The 23,303-nt window shown below is 40.3% G+C and overlaps 1 protein-coding gene across 1 annotated transcript; it reads right to left on the bottom strand.

Moving 5' to 3' along the window:
• Positions 1–13,018: 13,018 nt before the first annotated feature.
• Positions 13,019–15,087, bottom strand: LOC103994629 (uncharacterized). The gene has a single exon (XM_009415020.3). The coding sequence runs from the start codon at positions 14,990–14,992 to the stop codon at positions 13,100–13,102; it is 1,893 nt and encodes a 630-aa protein (XP_009413295.2). The 5' UTR covers positions 14,993–15,087; the 3' UTR covers positions 13,019–13,099.
• Positions 15,088–23,303: the final 8,216 nt, after the last annotated feature.

The raw sequence follows: 23,303 nt of genomic DNA on the forward strand, positions 1-23,303 counted from the left end.
TGCCGAAGATATTACTCTAGGAGCGAGTTTATCCTTTCAGTCTGGCCATTTGTCTGGGGGTGGAGGCTTGTGGAGAAGTATAACTTTGACTCCAACAATTTGAATAGCTCGGTCTAAAATCGTCCCAGGAACTGAGCATCTCAATCACTGATGATATTGTACGGGACTCCCCAATACTTCACCACATCCTTCATCATCAGCTTGGCCGCCTCTTCTACTGAACAGTGTAGGGAAGCAGTAATGAAAGTTACATACTTTGAAAACCGATCGACCACCACGAGTATCGATCCGAGTCTCCCTATGAGTCGTAAGCTTGATATGAAGTCCAAGGAAATGCTCTCCCATGGCCTTTTCGATACGGGCAATGGCACCAAAAGTCCCACCGGCTTCGCTGCTCCACCTTGTCTTATTGGCAAGTAAGGCATGTTCGAACATATTCCTCCACATCAGTCCCTATCTTCAGCCAGTAGAAGGCTCTCTCCACGAGAGCCAATATTCTGTGAATACCTCGGTGTCCAGCCCAAAGGGAATCGTGACACTCTCTTAAGAGTTCACGCCTTAAATTGTCCACTCGGGGAACATAAACCCTATTCCCTTTTATGTAAATGAGTCCCTCTTGGATCCAAAATTATCATGCCTTGCCTTCTTTGATGAGCTGCATCAGGATAACTGCCTGGGGGTCACTATCTGTGCCTCCGCCCTCCAATTGTGCGACATTCATGCGCTCCACTTTCTAACTCAATGCATCGGCCGCGACATTTACCTTCCCAGGCTTATATTCCATTGTCATATCAAATTCAGCCAAGAAGTCCTACCATCGTGCTTGTTTTGGGGAAAGTTTCTTCTGTGTTTGGAAATAACTCAGAGCGATGTTGTTTGTCCTCAGCACAAATCGCGATCCGAGAAGGTAGTGTCGCCAAACTCATAGACAGTGGATTAGCGCTGTCATCTCCTTCTCATGCACTGGATACCGTCGCTTGATCTCGTTGAGCTTGCAGCTTTTGTAGGCCACCGGATGACATTCCTGCATGAGTACTCCCCCAATAGCAAAGTTTGAAGCATCTGTATGGACTTCAAAATGCTCCCCATAGTCTAGCAAATTGAGCACTGGTTCTTCCATAACAGTAGCCTTCATATCTTGGAATGCTCTTTCACATTTGTCCGACCACTTCCAAGGCTGCTCCTTCTTCAGTAACTCCGTCAGTGGAGTTGCATGCTTCAAGTGCCCCACTATAAAGCGTCGATAATAGTTGATGAAACCAAGGAAGGATCTCAACTATGACACCTTCTTTGGAGTTCGTCGTTCTGCAACCGCTTGCATTTTTTATTTATCCATGCGAATGGAACCATCACCGATTCGATGCCCCAAGAATAAGATCTTCGTTTGGGCGAAGTAGCATTTCTCTCTTTTTACGAACAAAGTGTTCTCCCTGAGAACCTTGAAAATTGTCTGAAGTGGCTGAACATGCTCCTCGAGCGTTTGGCTATATACGACGATATCGTCTAAGTAGACGACCACGAACTTGTCCAAATACTCCTTGAATAGTTGGTTCATGAGAGTGCAGAACGTGGCCGGAGCATTGGTTAAGCCAAAAGGTATCACCAAGAACTCAAACGCTCCATACCTGATCACGAATGTAGTCTTCGCTTCGTCGCCTTCAGCAATGCACACCTGCCAATACCCTGACCGAAGGTCGAGTTTCGAGAAATACTTAGCTTTGCCCAACTGGTCGAACAAGTCCGCGATGAGTGGGATGGGATACTTGTTCTTCACTGTCACTTTATTAAGGGCTCGGTAATCGACGCATAATCGGAGGCTCTCATCTTGTTTCTTCTGAAAGAGAACTAGAGCTCCGAAAGGTGCTTTAAAGCCGCGGATGAGACCACCGCTTAGCAGTTCACCTAACTGCTTTCTGAGTTCGGCCAACTCTAGCGGGGACATGCGGTAGGATGGTCTCATTGGAGGTTTCACTCCTGGCTCCAGCTCAATGCTGTGATCCACGCCTCTGCGTGGTGGAAGAGTCTTCGGCAACTTGGGTGGCATAACGTCATTGAACTCTTTCAGGACATTCGCCACCATAGCAAGTTCTTGAATGACCTTCTCATTGAGTGGCTCTAGCTTCATAGCAGCCACGAATGTTAATTCACCTTTTCACACCCCTTTCTTTAATTGTAATGCCGATATGTGTTGGGGCTCCTTGGTTCCTCTCCGAGAGATGGGAACCATGCAGGGGTTATCACCTCCCATCATACATAGGGAATTCAAGAATGGCATTGACACCAATTTTGCCGCGTGTATAAACTCCATTCCAAGAATCACTTGGAAGTCATCTAGTGGCACTGTCATCATGTTGGTGTTCCCGCTCCATGTTTCGATTTTGATGGGAACTCCTTTCGCCAACCTAGAGATTCGCCTGGCCTTCGAGTTCACCGCCTTCATTCGGCTTGGGCTCTTCTCCAAGATCAACCCAAGTCGCTGTGCTTCTCGATCGGCTATGAAGTTGTGGGTAGCGCCCGTGTCCACCATTGCACGGGTCGTTTGGCCATTTAGCTTGATGTCCACATACATCAGCTCACTACTTCCTACTTTTTGTAGCTTTGTCTTCATGTTCTCCCCCACTTGACCCCGCATGGCATTCAACAAACGCATTGCTCCCATCTGGGATCATTGTGACTCCTCGTCATCACTGCTGGATTCAGAACTGCTCGAACTAAGAGCAATAGCTTTGCCCTTGTCCGATCGGGGGGGTGGGTGGATGGAAGCCGTCAAAGCATTGAGTGTCTATTTTTGTGGGCACTCTCTCACCATGTGCAGTCCTCCACACAAGAAGCATCCTTCATGTTTTGAGGCCTTTCCTTTCGAGTTTGGCCCTTTGTGGGCACCCTTCTTCTTTTGTTTGCCCTCGAGCTCCTTCTCTCGAGAATGTTTTGGAGGGCGATTGCCTGAAGATCGTTTCCTTCTCCCTGGGTCTTTAGAGGAAACAAAGTTGGTGAGTCTTTCTGCAGTAGCAATTGCCCCGACTACATCGGTAACATTCCTTCGATTTAGTTCCTGTTGAGCCAATGGCTTCAAACCATTGAGGAAGCTGAACAACTTGTCCTTCTCGGACATGTCCTGTATGTCCAGCATTAGTGCAGAAAATTATTTCACATAGTCTCGGATGGTGGTACTTTGGCGAAGTTGTCTCAACTTCCTTCTTGTGATGAACTCTGTGTTCTCCAGTAGGAATTGAGTTCTCAACTCCCGCTTCAAGTCCTCCCATGTGTCAACCCGACACCGACCTTGTTGGATCTCCTACCAATGGGTTCGCCACCAAAGTTTTGCTTCTCCGTTCAGATACATTGTTGCTATAGAAACTTTGGTATCTTCAGAATCGGGCCTCATAGCTCGAAAGTATTGTTCCATGTTCAACAGAAAGTTCTCGAGCTCTTTGGCATCTCTGGCCCCTCCATATCCATGAGGCTCGGGTGCCCTCAAATTTTGTGGTGGTGCAACGCGGGTGTTGCTTCCTCCCGCATTTAGTGCTCTAGTGAGCATACTCACCCTTGAAGTGAGTTCCGCCATAACTTCCTATAGGTGTTGCACGGAGTCTTTGGTGTTATCTGACAGTCAGTCGACTAGGGTCTCGACCTTGTCGATCCTGGACTCCGCTTCCTCTTACGAGCTCTCTACCCCAACAAGCCTTTGTTGGCCATGGCAGAGTTCCTCCACGCTCGCTTCAAGAACATCCAAGCTGGTTTCCGCCATTATGAGTCTCTCCTTATGACTCTTTTTCCCAGTTGGCACTCCAGATTGCGCCTCCTCCGCTCACAGAGAGTAGCCAACTTCTCACTCATCATGTTCGCTGCCGCGCTCCTCTTGAACGGCTCCAACAGCATGAGAGCGAGTGTGCACATGCAGCCCACCTGCGGCTGCTTGGGGCAAGGGTCTGGCTTGCCCCGTCTTGCTTGATTCGCCATGATGCTTTGCCATGGCGAAGTTGCGAAGTTCTTTCGCTGCTTGCTCGAAGTGCTTGCTCTCTTTGATACCACAATGTCACGGCCTTAGCTGGAATTGCCTAAGGCGTGAAGCACCCTTGTGGCCAAGACGTGAACTTAGCTTGCATTGCCTAAGTCGTGCTTCGCCATTGCGATATTGCTCTACAATGATCAGCCCACTTGCAACCTCTCGCAGGTCCCGAAGGACTTGTAAAAGAGAAAGTTGATTAGTTCGAAAGAACAAGCGACGGACAAGTCCCGAAGTCTCGCAAAAAGGGGAAGCTTTACAAGCAATTTAGCAAGCACCTTGCGTGCACAAGTGAAAAGAGAGAGAGGGGGAAAACAAGGGCTTTAGAAGGTTGAACAAATAGCTGCAAGCCCACAAATAGTTGCTCACCGAGTCCCGGGCGCGACAACAAGTTTCCGTCAAGGCAACGTGCGAACTTGCGAATGAGTGTTCAACGCCCGATACTATACCGAAGCCCCATCCAGCCCTATGCCACCCAGGGGGTTCCAAGGGGCTGAGATGGCTGATGTTTTGGTGAGCAAAGGCGGATTCCAGAAATCAGCCCGCGGCACATGTTTTGGGCTGTTTTGGGGCTGTTTTGCTCAGTTCGGTGAGCGATCGCTTTGTAACGCTGTAGCTTATTCAAACTTATATTTTTACAAGTAAAATGACTCAAAACTAAGGCAAAACAGGCTGCCAAGTAGCTGTACATGTAGATGAGAGTGACGAACGGTTCATTAAACGGAGTTGTTGCGGGTGCGCGACTACCGTTCGTGACACTAGGGGCAATGCTGAGATCTCCTGAGGCCTTGAAGACTCTAGATTGTGGAGACTAAGATGAAAGAATGAGTTCTACCGCATAGGAAAAAGGAGATTTATAAGAAAGCTATCGATCTCTCTCCTCCTTTAATTAAGAAGTTGATCTCTCTCTCTTTCCTTCTATCGTTGAGACAAGTGTCGTTTCATCGGTAATCCCTAAGAGACACTAATAGCTAAGGGATTCAAAATCTACCACGGTGGAAGAATGACTTCGAAATCCATCATAGTAGGAGGACCCAAAACCCATCATAGTGGAGAAAGAACTTTGAAATCAGACCTAAAATCCATCATAATGGAGGAAGAACTTCGAAATCTACCACAGTAGGACCGAAAATCTATCATAGTAGAGGAAGGACTTTAAAATCTACCATAGTGGAAGGACACAAAATTCGCTATGGTGGAGTTAAAATCCACCACAATGGAGGGAGGCCTTAAAACCCGCAAGAGCAGAAAAAAGACAAATTCGCTATGACAAAGGCATAGAGCCAAATATGCCCGATGCATATGAGTCGGGAATGTGTCTGAGGCATATGAGTCGGGAATGTGCCCGAGCCAAATAAGGCCAACCTGTGCCAAGATACATTTGCTACCACGAAGACACATGGCCGAATATGCCTAAGGTGTATTAACTGGGAAACTTGACCTAGGGCCAAATGTGCCCGAAGCATGTGAGTCAAGAAACCTGACTCACGCCAAGATAAATCTATTATAGCGAAGGTGCAGAGCCAAATGTGCCCAAGGCGTGTGAGTCGGGAAACTTGATCTATGCTAAGATAAATCTATTGTGGTGGCACAGGTCCAAATGTGCCCGAGGCATGTGACTTAGGAAACCCGACCCATACTAAGATAAATCCATTACGGTGAAGGCATAGGGCTGAATGTGCCTAAGATATGTGAGTCTGGGAAACTCAACTCACGCTAGGATAAAACCGTTATAGCGGAGGCACAAAGCCAAATGTGCTTAAGGCGTGTGAGTTGGAAAACTTAACTTACGCAAAGATAAATATATTATGATATAGGTGCAGGGCCAAACCTCCCAAGGCACGTAATTCAGGAAATTCAACTCACGCCAAAGTAAACCCATTACGCAGAAGCATATGATAAAATGTGCTCGAGACGCTCGAGTCAAGAAAACATACCTGCGCCTACGAGTGTCTCCTTTACGCTATAGAGGAACAGGTTGACAATAAGCTTCTCTAGGTGAATTGAACATCGCTCTTTGGACCCCTCTAACATAAGCTCAGAAGCACGCCTTGGTTGGGAGACAAATGATAAGGAATATGGTGACCAATCACTATTTGACACATATTGCCACATGTAGATTAGCATGGAAAGAAACAGTCCCAATCACCCTCTACTTGTCTGCCCCCATAGACAATAGTCTAAGGGAGGTCGTCCGAGCCTATCTCCCCCCTATCGCCCATATGAACAAAATGTCAAAGGAGGATGTTTGGGCGATTGTAGGTTGTCCCCTCCATAAACCATGTATAAAAGCTAACTTCTGGCACCAAACTATGAGATCATTTTTTTAAGAAAAACTTCAGAAAAGATGTTGGACTAACGTAAACACCAAACAGATCAGGTCAGAAAACTTTTTCTAACATCGGTCTTAATATAGTCAACGCCTTAAAAACTTAGAGTCTGTTAGAACCCTTACAGATTCTAAACTTGGGGTTGATCTCTTTAGGGGATTGGCCTCCTTGGAACTCTATAGGGGTTCCTCCCTCCAAGTTGCTACTCAAAGGCTGCAGAAAAGATTCATCTATTGCTTAAGAAAAGAGAAGGAATACATGGCTATTTATAGGGCTTCTAAACCCTAACTCCTAATAGGACTCCTACTTAAGACTCTTACTTCTAACCAACTCCTAATAGGACTCCTACTCAAGACTCCTATTCCCTTACAACTCCTAATTCTTCTCTAAGAAAAAACCTCCTACATGAATGCCCCTCTCAATTAGGACTCTCCTAGCTAGAGTCCTAAAAGTTTTACATGAATGTCCCTCTCAATTAGGACTCTCCAAGCTAGAGTCCTAACAGACCCGCCCTCTTCAAATCAGCCTTGTCCTCGAGGCTGATGATTTGTGAATTCTGGGAATTTGATCTTCAAGTCGTCATAGTTCTCCCAAGTGGCATCTTCTATTGGTAGGTTCGCCCACTGTATTAGCACTTCATTAGTGGGTCGTCGTCGTCGAGTCACGATCCATTGATCAATAATAGCACTTGGCTGGGTCTGGAGTTCTCTTTGGGTAGTCATATTTGGTGGGTGGCTTTGGGCTGTCTCCAAGCACCTATTTAAAACTTCCGTCTAGTTGTTGGTTTGTGGGTGATATGTCATACTCCTTTTCAATTTAGTACCCTGCATATGGATTAACTTTGTCCAAAATCTGCTCTTGAAGATGCAAGTAGAATTTGTCACAAGCACAATGCGTCCCTTATAGCATAATTCTTTTGAGTCCCGATTGTAATGAGCCACGGAGCTTGGTGCTTCCTCTAATTTTTTTTTTATCTTACTGGTCTCCGAATCTTCCTACCATTCTATCTTAATATCCTCAAGGAAGTCGCTGGTTGGAAGTAAAACAATAAAAAATTCAGCTTGCTCAGGTAGCTGCGAAAGCGCATCTGCAACAACATTCTCTTTCCACCTTTTGTAAGTTATTTCATAATCAAATCCAAGAAGTTTTGTTACCCATTTTTGCTACTCGAGGGAAGATATCTTCTGCTCCAAGAGATATTTTAGGCTTTTATGGTCGGTCTTGATTTGAAAGTATCGCCTGATCAAGTACGATCTCCACCTCGTTGCTACATGCACAATGGCGAGCATCTCCTTATCATATGTTAATATGTTTTGATAGGGGGGAGACAATGTCTTGCTAATGTATGTGAGTGGTCGACCATCTTGCATGAGAACGTCTCCCATTCTATCTCCAGATGCATCGGCCTTAATGATGAAGGGTCGGTTGAAATCTGGTAGCGCTAGCATCGGCGTCGTCGTTATGGCTGCCTTAAGTTTGTCGAAGGCAGTGGAGGCTCTGTCCGGCCATTGGAAGACATCTTTTTCCAGTAAGGAAGTAAGTGGTGCACTGATCTTTCCATAGTTTTTCACGAACTTATGGTAGTAGCCTATTAAACCCAAAAAGCCATGTAGCAATTTTATGTTCCTCGGGGTAGGCCCATTTTGCATTGCTTCAATTTTGAAGGGGTCCACTGTCACACCTTCCTCTGATATGATATGCCCAAGATATTTCGCCTTTTGTTGAAGAAAGTAAAAATTTGTAGTGGCCGTTGTATGTTCAAAAGGCGGTTTTCGATATGACTTCTTCATACACTCGTATTTGATAATACCCGGATCAAAGGTCCAGCTTTATGAAGATTTGTGCTCCCTTTCATCTAGCAATTCATCTGCTATTGGAATAAGGTATTTGTTCTTGATGGTTATGTCATTGAGAGCTCGGTAATCAACGCATATTCGCCATGTTCCGTCCTTCTTGTGTACAAGTAGCACCGGTGAAAAGTAGAGGTTGCAACTTGGCCGAATAACTCCTGTTTCCAACATCTCTTTTACAATCCTTTCTATTTCATCCTTCTGGAGATGTGGATACCGATATGGTTGAGTATTTACTGGAGATTTGACTGGAAAAATTATTATACAATGATCATGCCGACGAGTAAGAGGTAGGTTGTGCGACTCGTCAAATATATCTGAAAATTCAGCAAGCAAAGGAAATAGGTTTGGATCTTCAAATTCTATTGGCTCTCCTTTAATTCGCTACTCAAGTTGTACCAAAAAACCCCTACATGCTTTATGCAAAATCTTCTCCATTTGTTGTGTGTAAATCATCGTTACGTCACCCTCACGTTTCCCGTGCAGTATCACTTGTTTCTCCTTACTGTAAAATTTTATAATTAGTTGCATAAAATTCCAAGAAATATCACCTAATGTCATCAACCATTTAATTCTGAGTATGGCCTCATGATCATCAATAGGGAGGAGGAAGAAATCTACAATTATCTCTTAGTCCTGCAGCAATAGTTTCACCTGCGGGCACCTATGATCACACTTCAAAATCCGTATGTTGGCGACCTTAACGACAAACCTACTGCAATTCTCAATAGGTAAGTTCATATGGACAGCAACCTTACTGTTTAGGAAGTTATTAGTGCTGCCCGTGTCGATGAGAATAGTGATCGGTTGTTGTTTGAGAAGGCCTCCAACTTTCATCGTTTGCGGGTTTGAGTAGCCAGCTAGTGTATGTACCGTAACTTCGGTCGGTTGTGGCTCTTCTTCTACATCTTTTTCTTCATGTTCAAGGCTCTCTTCTGAATGTTTAATGACCTCTTCTTCTATCGATTCGATCATAAGAAGTCCTCCTTTACTACAGCGATGCTCATGGCTCCACAGCTCGTCACAATGCCAACATAACCCCTTCGCATATCGTTCCCGAAGCTCTTCTCTTGTTAACCTCTTTGGTGTAGGGACTTGGTTGATGGTAGGGGGGGCTAAGGGCTTCAATATTACTGGTTGAGAAGTGACCCTAGTCCTTCAAGCTTCATGGTTCAATTGCTCCTCTTGATGTCGTGCGAAAGAGATGACTGTCATAAGCGTATACGGTTGTCGCGCTTTAACTTCTCCTCGGATCTCCGGCTTCAAACCCTCAATGAAGGTCCTCAATAGCTGTTTTTGAGACCAATCATGAGTTTGATTAGATAACCTTTCAAACCTGGTTTGGTACTCTTGAATGGAAGAGGTTTGTCGGATCTTTGCTAGTTGTCCGTCAATATTCTCGTAATCGGTTGGTCTGAAGCGGATCAGTAGTCCTTCTTTGAATTGTCGCCATGAAAGGACTCCATAAGTATGTTCAAACTAGTCAAACCACTGTATAGCATCCCCTTCAAGATATATAGCTGTAATTTTCACCATAGATGCATCCGCGATTTTATGGTACCGAAAATATCGCTCCGCGCGTGAGATCCAACCAATTGGGTCTCCTTTTTCCCATCTAGGGAAGTCCACTCTCATGCATGGATAGTTGGGGTTGGTCATAGAGCTTCCCCTCTCTTGGAAGTCATATCTTTGGGCTTGGTGTGATTGGGCAAAGCTCTCTCCTTGATGTGATTTCTTCGGGCTTAGTGGTCGGCCCAATCTGAGTTCGGTAAAGAGCGTCCGAATCTTATCCTCCATTCGCGCCTCCAAGGCTTCGAATTTAGCATTGATTGCCTCCTTAGATGCCATAGTATATGCCTCCAAATCTATGATGTTAAGATCTCTCTTTTGTTGTTAGGTTAAAGGCATGTATAGGTTGAGAGAAGTGATGGTCGAAAGGGTTGGTGGATCGGTGGATGTAGGCTACGATTTAGGCTTGTTTTGTGGCAGTTTTGGGTGCAGTTTGAGGGTATGGTTTAGTGGAGTTTCAGGGCTGTGGATGAAAGTTTTGGATCTGTGGTAGATGGCAGCAAAGGTTTGATAGAAATCAGTGGAAGTTGCAGCAAGTATGTTCTGTCTTATAAGAGTAGAATTGTCGTCGAAGAAACAACAGTTTCTCGACGTAATTTCCACCAAAAACTTAAGAGAATTAAGGAGGGAATTGATAGCAAAATCACAGTTTATATGACAGCAAGGATATCTAATTTAATCCAGAAAATTTCAGTAGTATAACAGCAAGGAAATTGGTGCAAGTTACGATTGCAGAATTATCGTCGAAAAATTTCAGCGGGTTATGATGAAAATTTGCAACAACACAATCATTTTTAGAGATGAATTCCTTAATATATCAATCTTAGATGGAAGCCAAGATGATCTATGAAGTGTATAAGAATTTTCATTCAAAAAAGATTGCAACAATATGCCGTTGAAATTTTCTGCAGCACAGATTTTTAAGTATAGCAGATTGGACGTAAAAGATCAGTAGTTTATATTGAGAATTTTTTGATGAAACTAAAGGGAAATCCATTGTTAGGAAGTGTCAAAGCTATCATAAAAATTTCGTAGAGATTTGGATAGAAACAATATAGTATCAAGATCAAATAAACAGTGCTATGCGGTTGAAATTTTATAGTGCAGATTTTCAAGTATAGTAGATTAGACGTAAAAAATCAATGGTTTATATTGAGAATTTTTTGAAAAAACCAAAGGGAAATCTGCTGTTAGGAAGTGTCAAAGATGTCATAAAAATTTTATAGAAATTTGGATAGAAAAAGCATAGTAGCAAGATCAAATAGATGTGCTATACGGCTGGAATTCTGCAATATATCTTTCGTCGTAGAGATGAAAACATTGTGACGAAAGGTTTATGCAGCAATATAGGAACAATTTTTTTTTTGGATTTTTGAATAAGGATAACTAAATTACAGCAGCAGTAAGGTAGGAAACCAGAACCTGTTGCAATTCACGGGGAGATCAAAGGATGATCCACGGTGGTGGAGATGATGGCAGATTCGGCGACGATCTTTTAAGCAATTGTGGGAATTGCTTTGGGCGGTTGTGGAGGGTTGATGGATGGCTGTGGAAGGACAGCGAGACGCCAAGAACGCTGCTCTGATACCAGGTGTTAGAACCCTTGCAGATTCTAAACTTAGGGTTGATCTCTTTAGGGGATCGGCCTCCTTGGAACTCTATAGGGGTTCCTCCCTCCAAGTTGCTACTCAAAGGCTGCAGAAAAGATTCATCTATTGCTTAAAAAAGAAGAAGGAATACATGGCTATTTATAGGGCTTCTAAACCCTAACTCCTAATATAACTCCTACTTAAGACTCTTACTTCTAACCAACTCCTAATATGACTCCTACTCAAGACTCATATTCCCTTACAACTCCTAATTCTTCTCTAAGAAAAAACCTCCTACATGAATGCCCCTCTCAATTAGGACTCTCCTAGCTAGAGTCCTAACAGAATGTCCCTCTCAATTAGGACTCTCCTAGCTAGAGTCCTAACAATTTTGCATGAATGTCCCTCTCAATTAGGACTCTTCATGTTAGAGTCCTAACAGAATCACCTCGGAACCACTATAATTTTTAGGTTGATTTTGTGGACATGTATAAGTAAATCCATCCATCCATCCATCCGTCAATGTAACTTCAAAATACATATTTATTATCTCACCACTATCGTAAATAAAAATAACATTTCAATAATAAATCCTAGGTTTTTCTATTCATAAGTGATTTTATATATTTTTTAAAATTTAATTAGAAATGTCTGATTCTTTGAACTGAGTGTAACCACACTGTGTCTCAAACCTTTGTCACAAATGATCATAGGACAAAACAAATACTTAGAATATGCAGAATATCCATGCATTATATCAATATAACTCAATAAATCTATAATATGTATACATTATATCTCAAACTTATGCCACAAATGGATAAGAATATCTTAATACAAACTTTTGCCATAAATGGTCATCAGAGTATAGGACAAGACAGAGACCTATAATAAAATAACACTTCCACACTACTTTCCTAGAAATGAATGGTGTCAAGCAAGAAAATTATAGGAAAATAAAATGATATAAAAATTTTCTGGACAAATCACTCGCTCTCTTTATTAATTTCATTATGTACTTCCTGACCAAAATAGTCCAATCCATCGATCCAATCAATCAAGTGGTTCATCAGACAGAGGCCAGTTGGTTGCCTGCACACAGAAGGGTCATGGCTAGATTCTCCTGTGCATCTCCCACTGGTGACTGATTGGTCCCACTTTGAATTACTTGTAATAACAAAGAAGAAGAGACAGTAATTAAACACCCTTCTGCCAACCCAGTCAACTTCTGGATTGAGATGGATAACAAGGCATGAATGGTGGTGCAGAAAATTCTGCATGCAGACAAACCCAATCATCAGAAAAGACACAGAGGAGGGCAGCTGGTGTAAGGTGAGGCTGCCCTTCATGTGGTTGACCTCGAGGACCGGAAGAAGGCCACAAAATATTTGATATGAGAGCACTCCATAAGCAATGAAGACAGCATGTGACTTGCTCCGTTCACTGTACATATCCAAGACTCGAGTGGTGACAAGTTCGATCACATCGATGCTTTTATTTGTCTCACTACAGGAAGAGTTAGGAGGTGGTTGAGTGATGATTGAAACGATACTATCTTTCTGATGCACTGTAACTCCCAAGTTTGAAGCATGTTTTGCAGATGAATTTAACCCATAGGAAAACCAGTAGAACCGGAAGAGGAAGGAGGAGGAGTAATGGTTGTGGACTGCTGTGTGCAAAATGGAGTACTCTTTCTTTGCCATCTTTGTTGATTAGTAAGCAGAAGATTAGAGCAGAGTTTACATGTAAGCTTTCTCAAGCTCTTTTACCATTACCATTGACCACGACCTCCTCTTCATCCTGAGTTGTAGCATTCTTTTTCTTCTTCTTCTGTGTCGCCTCTTCTTCTCCATCTATCCGATCTAGACTGAAGTTTCCCGCGGCCATGTCGATCTCTGCTACTGCCATCTGCTCCCTAAACTTGGCATAGATGTCGCCCTTGTAGAAGTCCTTGGTCCTCCAGACCAGTACCAGCGACACCAGCGCTCCGAGCACCGTCACCGCCGTGATTATGATGAACGAGAGTTTGTAACACTCGACGCCGATGCAGGTCAGGTCGGTGCCGTTGGGTCCCCTCACGCCATTGTTCTGCTTCAGCGCCTCCCTGTCGTACAAGTATCCGGCCACCCTCACGTTCAGTATGTAGGACCCGATCGGGCTGGCGACGCCGCCGAAGTTGTAGAGCGTGGAGTAGTATTTTAACCCGAAGATCTCCGATATGATGGCGAAGAGCAGTGGCCACTGCGCGCCGAAGCAGAACCCGATGACCACCGAGGCGAAGTATAAGGAATTCGAGACGCCGAAGGCGATGAGGAGATGGCCGACGCAGGACAAGAGGAGGACTGCCGTGAGCATGAGCGGGCGAGGGAACTTGTACTTGGTGAGGAAGATCTCAGAGGCGAACCCGGACGCCACTCTCCCTGCGTAGTTCCAGATGCTGATGAGCGAGACGAATGTGGCGATGCTCCGCTTGGGGTAGCCCAGCGACTCGCCTATCTGGCCCATGTTGTCGATCGCCGTCAGCGTGCCGCCGACGCCGCAGATGGTGGCGAAGAAGAGGATTATCATGTCGATGCTCACCAGCGCCTGGAGGATGGAGTAGTCCTCGCCCCTGTCGGGCGGCCTGAACATGTCTCCCACGCAGGAAACTACATGGTTCTTATGTTTGGTGCCGGCCGTGGCGGTTGTCGGAGGACTCTGTTTGGACTCTGGGAGCGGCAGCGGCTCTGGTGGCGACGGCTTCTCGACGGTGATGGCGAGTGGCTGTGGGTTTTGCAGATCCTGCTTCGTTTGCTTGAAGACTCTGAACTCCTCTTTAACGACGACCGCGAGGGGGAGTAAGAGGAGGAGCATAACTACGGCAGCGCTGATGCCGAACTCAGAGTGGGAGAAGGTGACTTTATTCTCGATGACGATCGCGATCAAGAGATAAGTAGCGAGAGCGATGGAGATGTAGAGGAAGCAAAAGAAGGGCTTGGGCGTCTTGCCCTGCGTTTCCACCTTCATGATCCGAATGGTGTGGACGAAGACGATGGAGATGGCGGCCGGGAGCCAGGCGATGAGCAGAACAAGGGACTTGGAATCGTCGCCGTAGATGGCATAGTAGAGCTGGGTCATGATGGCGCCGCTGAGGCCGACGAAGCCCTTGAGGAGGCCGAGCACGATACCGCGGCTCTCCGGGAAGTTCTTGACGCAGGTGACGAGGGCACCGGTGTTGGCGAAGGTCTGGGAGTTGGCACCGACGCAGATGTAGAGGCACATCAGCCAGACGTGGGGAGGAGCGGTGCGGCCGGTGATGGCGAGGTAGATCATGAGGTAGCCGAAGAGGTTCATGCCGGCGCCCATGGCGAGGACGACCCAGGGCGGGGTGACCTCGTTGATGAGGCCGGAGAGGACGCCGACGTTGGCGCCGAGGTCCTTGAAGAAGGACAGCGTGTTCAGCGTCGACTGGTCGTAGCCCAGCGACGACTTGATGTCCTTGGAGTAGATGCTGAAGATGTAGGTGGCACCGGCGGCGGCCATGATAAGGAACGAAGAGAAGAGCATAAACCACCGGCCGCGCACCACTCGGACGGCGAACCTACATGGATCCAGCTTGAGGCCATCGCCGTCGCCCGCGCCTCTGCAGGAACCACCGGCAAAAACCATACCCCCTTTCTCTCTCTGTATCTCAAAGTCTCTCTGTCTCTCGCTCTCTCTCTCTCTCTCTCTCCTCTCTCTCTCTCTCTCTCACGCACACACTGCGGCGTGGCGGGGTGAGGAGGGAGAAGCAACGAATAGCCTATATAACAACGGGGGAATGGATAGGCCACAGGGAAAGGAGTCTGAACACCATAGGTGTGCTTTGACGCCGTGAGAGAAGAAAGATATTGGTGTTGACTTCGATGACACTGGTGGCAAGCGTGACACGAAGTAAATGTGGCTACTGCTGGGGGTTAAACATCAGAGTGTACGGTCGACGAGGGTCCAAATCTGATGCTTCACAGCGTGCATCTCACTACTCTCTGAGCATATCTTCTTTTATCTGATTCATAAGACACCGAGTTTTGCTATGGTCATATCATTTCTCTTTCTAGAATACCCAATTCAATGCTCCCAGCTGAACCTTCTGACGCACTTAATTCCTTCTCTACAGGTAGGAGATGACCACAAACATGTCATTTCCTCCGGGAAACATGTAGCACCATACTGCCGACCTGGGATCTGTATGCACCAATAGGTTGACGAACGGTGGATCAGTGTTCAAGTCAACTAAAGTTGTCGCAGCTCAGCACCAAGCGACCAGTTTGTCAGGGAGCCACAAGTGTCTTCTAACGGAAGGGATTCGGGGAAGAAGAAGGACCTTAGGTTAACCCATCATGCCATTGGTGGGTTGCAGTGTGGCTTGCAATGGAGATAACCTCAATAGAGACACCTATGGTCCAGCTTTGGACCAGTTGACCGCTGTGATGTGAGAAGACTACTGACGCTGGTGATGTTGGGTTAGTCCACGTCTATGCATAATAGCTACAGTTCCTTTGTTTCACATGACTCAGAGAGAGAAGCAAAGCAGTGGTTTGGCACACTTGCCTACGGGTCGAATATGAGTACTTTCAATATGAATCCAACCTACATCGTGCATCATATGACACCATATTAATATACACATCTCAACACTTAGAAATAAGATAATATGAAGCTAATAATGTAGATCACGAGAGGATCATTTAGCTTATTGTTATTTTTGAGAAAATGCAGGAAGACTTCTTGCTGTACATAATGATAATGTTAAATTTTGATCATTAATTTGATCTAGTAAGATTGATTAGATCAGACATGTGTTTCGTGTACTATCGTATTCAAAAAATATATATTTAAGTATTCATAATTTGAACGAAGAAATCGTATCTCGTATCTCATCTTACGATTGAACATGTTCGTAACTTATATTCTGTTTTCTATAAAATATTATATGTGAATTTATTTAATAAAATATCTTTGACGATCAAAATAATATGCATCCACAATAATCTAAAACAAATAACTGTTTATATAATTTATTTTAAGTAAAAACATATGTGATAATATAATATTATTCAGATGATCGTCGATTAAATAACAGAAGATACTCTTTTTAGATGTGATATGTTCTTGTTAGTTCCTTATAATAACAATAGTTGACATGATGTAAAATTTTATACGTCCGAGTCTTAATTGATCAAAAATAATAATGATATCAGATAAGTAAATTAACTCATCTTAGCTTTGCGTTGGTCATTGTTTATGTTTGAGTGATCTGCTAGGAAGGATTAAAATCATCACCATTATCGAGTCAAATGACCTCAAATCAATCAAAAGAACACAAGAATAGTAGTGATACATGAGGTTCTCTTTTTCTATGCAGGAAACATTTGGATCTTAATGCATGAAGCAAGACTTAGGTCATCAAATGAGAAAGAAATCAATCAAGCTACTACATATGAATCACTTCATACTTCGACAGCATGGTGAATGGAGTTGTCTAGGAAGTACAGGATGTTAGATATTTAGATACCAAAATATGTTTATAAAATATTATAATAGAAACATAAAGAAAACTAAAGCGGAAACAAAACTAGGTAACTCTGGCCATTGTTATCAATAATTTCAGTAATAATTTTTTTTTGATATTTTGGTAACCAAAATTCTTATTTATATAGATTCTCCCAAGATATTTATTATCACTAACTCATAACGTTCAAGAATTAATTTAAATTTATAACGTTTGGACCATAATAAAATTTTTTAATAATATTAAATAAAATATTTAATAATAATGGTTATATTTAAAATGAAAAATTGAAATATTTAAACCATGACAAATTAAGAAATTGATTATAATGAATGATGAACTTAATGAGAACCATTATATTATTATTAAATAAAATATTTAATAATAACGATTACATTCGTCCACTTGGTTCATATATTTAGCTTAATAATTTGAATTAATCTTTATCAAACAATTTTCTTAAGAAATAAATACATGAATCATAGCGACAAGTCCTCTAAGAGTGAGTATTATCATCCATGTATCACGATATTTTTAGTTTCTTAATTTTAATGTGGTAATATTACTTAATGAATAAACCTTATATTTATTCTTGGTCTAGTACTAATATAGTTTCTTAAATTAATGTACACATGAATAAGAAAATATCATAATATATATAAGAGTTTCAATATAATTACAAAGTGGAACCAAGTCTCATTTTCTCTACATGATCCTTGAATTTTAGAGGTGGCATGTCTTTAGTCAAAAGATCAGCAATCATCAATTTAATGTTAATATGCTCAATGACCACTTTCTTTTCTTTTACATATTCTCTTATGACTAAATAATTAATGTCAATATGTTTACTTCGACTTCGATTTTTATTATTTTTAGCCATAAAGACAACTGCTAAATTATCATAGAAAATTCTTAATGGCCTAGAAATAGAATCTGTGATTCTAAGCCCAGAAATGAAACTCTTAAGCTACACACCATGTGAAGTAGCCTCAAAATAGAAGCAAACTCAACTTCTATGATAGAAGTAGTAGTCAAGGTCTGCTTAGTATTTCTCCAAGAAATAGCTTCACCAGCCATCATAAAAATATATCTTGATGTTGATTCACGAGAATCAACACAATCGGTGAAGTCTAAATCTGAGTAACCAATCACATTCAGATTGTCTGTATGTCTATATATAAGAATATAATCTTTAGTTCTTTGTAGATACATCATCACTTTCTTTGCAACTTTCCAGTGGTTCATACTTGGATTACTCTAATATCGGCCTAGCATCCCCACAATAAATATAATATCAAGTTTAGTACAAACCTGAGCATACATAAGACTTCTTACGACAAAAGCATATGTGATATTTTTCATTGATTCCCTCTCAAGGTTGTTCTTTGGGCATTGGTTCAAATTGAACCTATCACCTTTCACAATGGGAGCAACACTTGGTGAACAATCCTTCATCCGAAATCTTTCTAAAAATTTATCGATATAGGTTTCTTGTGATAGACCTAAAATACCTTGAGGCCTATCTCTATGAATCTTAATACCAATGACATAAGATGCTTCACCCATATCCTTCATGGCAAACTTAGTTTCCAACCTTTCCATAATTCAAATAATTTAATATATATATATATATATATATATATATATATATATATATATATATATATATATATATATATAACTGTCTTTAATGCTTCAGTCCATAAAAACTTAAGAAGATTGAAGTTGCTAAGCATACTCCGCACCATGTCTAATAATGTTTGGTTTCTTTTTTCGACAACACCATTTTGGTTTGGAGAATCAGGCATAGTGTAGTAGGCAACAATCCCAATGTTTTTGAAGAAACTTAGCAAAAGGACTAGATGCTTGTCTATTTTCAGTATATCTATCATAATATTCTTCACCTATATTTGATATCATAATTTTAATTTGTTTACCACATTGGTTCTCAACTTCAACATTAAAAACTTTAATAACATCCAATGCTTTATTTTTGTTATGAAGCAAATAGATATACGTATATCATGAGTAATCATCTATAAAGGAGTTGAAGTATTTTTGATCATGTGTATCATGTGTTGACAATATATATCAATATGAATGATCCTTAATATGTATGAATTTCTATTGGCACTCTTTTTGGACTTATTGGTCTATTTTCTCTTAATACAATCCACACAAGTCTTAAAATTAGTAAAACTAAGAGTACTAAGTACCTCATTATTAACTAATCTCTTAATTCTCTCTATAGAGATATGTCTTAATCTCTGATGCCATAACATAGATGAATCCTCATTAATATTACACCATTTAGTGCCAGCATGAACATGCATTGAACTTTGAGTGTCATCATTTTGTAAGAAAATACGATAAAGACCATTAGTCAAAATATATTTTTTAACATAATTAAATTTATATAATAAACAAAATGATGTATCTTAAAAATTAAAGGAATATCTAACTAGTACTAGTTTGGAAACAGAAATTAAGTTTTGTAAAAAACTTAAAACATAAAAGGTCTTTTCAATTTTAAAACAAAACCACTACTTAAAGTTAAAATGCATGTTCCAATTGCCTCCACATGTGAGTCCATCTTATTACCTGATAAGATGTTTTGCTCACTTCTCACTAGCTTTCTTAGGTTTTGTATACCCTATAAAGAGTTTACAATATGGATTGTTGATACAAAGTCAATCCACCATGTGTTAATATTAATAGTAACCATATTAGATTCATAACACACAAATAAGATTGATTTACCTTTCTTTTCAAGCTATTATTGGAATTTTGTATATTCCTTCTTCATATGTCCCTTTATTTTATAAAAGAAACACTTTGCTTCTTTCTTAATATTAGCTTGGAGTGGTATTTTACCTTTTCCCTACTAATGAGCTTTTTGATTGACTTGATTTTTGTCAGTTTTATTCTTCGCACGAGTAGTTACCATCAATGCATTCTCACCCAGTTCCATCACTAGCCTATCTTCTTCTTGAATACACATAATCATTAATTCATTGATTGATCATTTGTCCTTATATGTGTTGTCTGAAATCTTAAAAGTCCCATATTGAGGTAGAAGGGTATTCAGAATATAATACACTATGAAGGATTCTGACATATTAACCTCGAGTTTCTTAAGTTGAGCCGCAATATCTCACATTTGCATTATATGCTCACGCACACCTTTTATGTTAGTGAGTCTAAGGATGAGAATTTTATTTTTATGGTATTTGCTAGTGCCTTTTCCGATGTGAGAATTGCTTATCGATAGCTTATAGCAAGTCTCAGACTTTCTCATGCTGGTTAATAGAATCACGTATGTCTACAGTTATCTTAGTTTTGATAAATATCATGCTGAGTCGATTGGATCATTCCCATCGCTCATATAACGCCCATCGCTCATATAACGTGACCTTAGTTGGAGTGTTGATATTAGTGACTGTAGGTGGTTCGTCTTTCCTAACAGCATAATCAATATCCATTCACCCTAAATGGAGGAGAACCCTCTCCTTCCATATTTTATAGTTATCACCCCTAAATTCGGGAATATCATATCTAATATTAGAGAAATTAATAGTTTGAGAAACCGTATAAAATCAAACATATTTATGTTAAAATTTAAGACTTAATAGTTTAAATTATATATTTTACTAATGTAAAACATACTAAAAGATGAATCTCATGACATAAAAATTATTTGTGGGCTAAATTTTTAATTCAAATAGATTCAAATGATTTTTATGATAAAATTATTAAATTATATTCTAATTCATAATCCCTGTGGATAAATTATGAAAATAATATGATATTTTATCTTAATTAATTATATGAATATAATAAAAGATCATATGGGATAACAATTATTATATTAAATATAATCAGTCATATGATGTCTAATTACTTATGTGATCCTTATTTTAACTTTATATATAATTTAAATTAATTAAGGATACTATGACTAATTTTTAATTAATTAAGATTATATGGATCACTAGACATTTTGGACATATAAAATTGACTCATAAGCATGAATTAATATAATCAAATATGCATAAATAATATGAGTATTTTACTAACTAAAAATATTAAAATGTTATATCCTCATGATTTTCAACATGAAATATATCAAGAAGTTTCAAAAAGAAACCAAAATCAAATCATATTCATGATATAAAAATGAAAACTTTTTCATATCAAAGTAGAGGTCAATTGGATCTTATACCAATTGTTAGATATTTTGATATCAAAATGTGTTTTAAAACATTATAATAGATACATAAGAAAAACTAACGAGGAAACGAAATTATATACCTCCAACCATTGTTATCAAGAATTTAAGTAACAGTTTCTTCTTAATATTTTGGTACTTTTCGGCTCAGAAATCTCACTTTAGATGGTGGAAGAAATCTTTTAGACTTAAAAGAGATGTTGTAAAAGAGATATTGAATCCAGGGACCAAAATCCTTGTTTATATAGATATTTTTCCATCAAGAACATTTATTATCACCAACTCATAACGTTCAAGAATTAATTCAAATTTGTAATATTTAGATCATAATAAAGAATTTTAATGATATTAAATAAAATATTTAAAAATAATGATTATATTTAGAATAAAAAATTAAAATATTTAAACCATAATAAATAAAAAAATATTATAATAAATAATAAACTTAATGAGAATGATTACATTATTATTAAATAAAATATTTAATAATAACGATTACACATCAACCATATAGAAGAAACATTAACATGGTCAATATATGTCACCGCAGGAATCTCGCTCTCTCTCTCTCACAGGATTGGATTCTACCAGATACACGTTCTCCACAGACAGCATCACCTCACATTACTCAAGAACCGAGGGTGACTTGTTCCACCACCGCCTTTGTTGGCTCATCTGTCACACCCACTCCTCCTTCCCTTCCCCACCATGGCTCATCACCATAAGGGCTCATCTGTCACACCCACTCCCCCTTCCCTTCCCCACCATAAGGGCATTCCAAAATCAAAGGAAGACTACCAAGACAACGCATGCAAAGATACTCCTTTTTGTGTCTGCCATCTTCCTTCTAGTCTCTCGTATCCTCTCATCCTACCTTCGCACTGCACCTTTCATGTTGGACTAGCTTGGAGGAGCTAAATAAGTACATGAAGAGTGTAGATACAAAACCAACCTTCATTGTTTCATTGTCAATCCTACAAATATATTGAACTTATGAGTTGTTTCAACTCTATTCATTTCTTATTTCCATCATTTAGGCCAAGATCACTACTCTGCCTCCACAAAAGCTGGAGTTGGTGTAGGTAGTCAAAAAAGTTGGGGTTCCAATCGGATAGGCTCCACAAAAGATTGGGAATTGGGAGGGGATTCTATATGGCTAGTGGATGGATAACTTGCGGTTGACTTGGGTTTGGAAGATGCTATTGCTTTCAACCAAAGTTCCTAAAAGAGAATATTGTGCTTTCGAGGCAGGGAAATGTCTTTAATGCTTATGAATTGGGAATCTTGTCCATCACTTATCAATTCTGCCCTCTCTCTTTCCAACAAATATTACAAATTAAAGGATGAAACTTTCCTAACATTAAACAACATAAAAAAAAGTTTTAAAGATGAACTTATGTAAATATTTATATATATAATAAGAATTTATTATATTTTTATAATATAATCACCTTTCCCCCTTTTTTGACCTTCCTCTATATTATACTGTTTATCCACATGTAAATTAGGTGAAACATTTGATCTTTTTGCGTTCAAAGTCAAATTCATTGACCTATTGCAAGCATAGTGTTCTGTAAGAAACATGATTTGGTACCTAATATAACTTTATCCCAATTGAAGATGTTAACAAGGTTAAAGATCTTGACTGATTCTCGAGACCAAGTTTCATATTTTTAGTAAAAAATAATCTTGATCAATGATAAACTTACTATAATATTTAAATAATTTTGTATTGATCATGAAAGAATATTTTGTAAAGCATGAAAGGACACCTCACCTGTGGAGACTTTGCAACCACAATGGTTGACGATAGCTAGAAGGATGAAGGTGGGGTATGTATGAGGGAGATTATGAGCATCCATGAAGCTTATATGTGAGATTATAACAATAATTTAATTTGAATTTTCTATTCCAAAAGTATTTCTTCATGTTGTAAGTTGAGAGGTTGAGATCTCTATCTCAAAATAACCACATTCTTACTAACTAGCTTAGGAAAACATTTTCATATATTTCCATGACTCAATCTATACCATCATAATTATTGGTCTAATGATTCAAACAATCATGTGCTACATTTATTGTGCTCATTCAAGAAGAGGGTGATAGCATGAATAAAATGCTTACATGATGCCAAAGACATAAGAAAGATTTGCTTCCTTCATGTGAACCATATCTTCAAAAGCAATGACAATTTTTTGTGG

Source organism: Musa acuminata, chromosome BXJ1-8 (genome assembly GCF_036884655.1).
Source record: "Musa acuminata AAA Group cultivar baxijiao chromosome BXJ1-8, Cavendish_Baxijiao_AAA, whole genome shotgun sequence".
Lineage (NCBI taxonomy): Eukaryota > Viridiplantae > Streptophyta > Magnoliopsida > Zingiberales > Musaceae > Musa > Musa acuminata.

Excerpts from the sequence above, each read along its gene's own strand:
- LOC103994629 (XM_009415020.3), bottom strand. The coding sequence starts at position 14,992 with ATGGTTTTTGCCGGTGGTTCCTGCAGAGGCGCGGGCGACGGCGATGGC.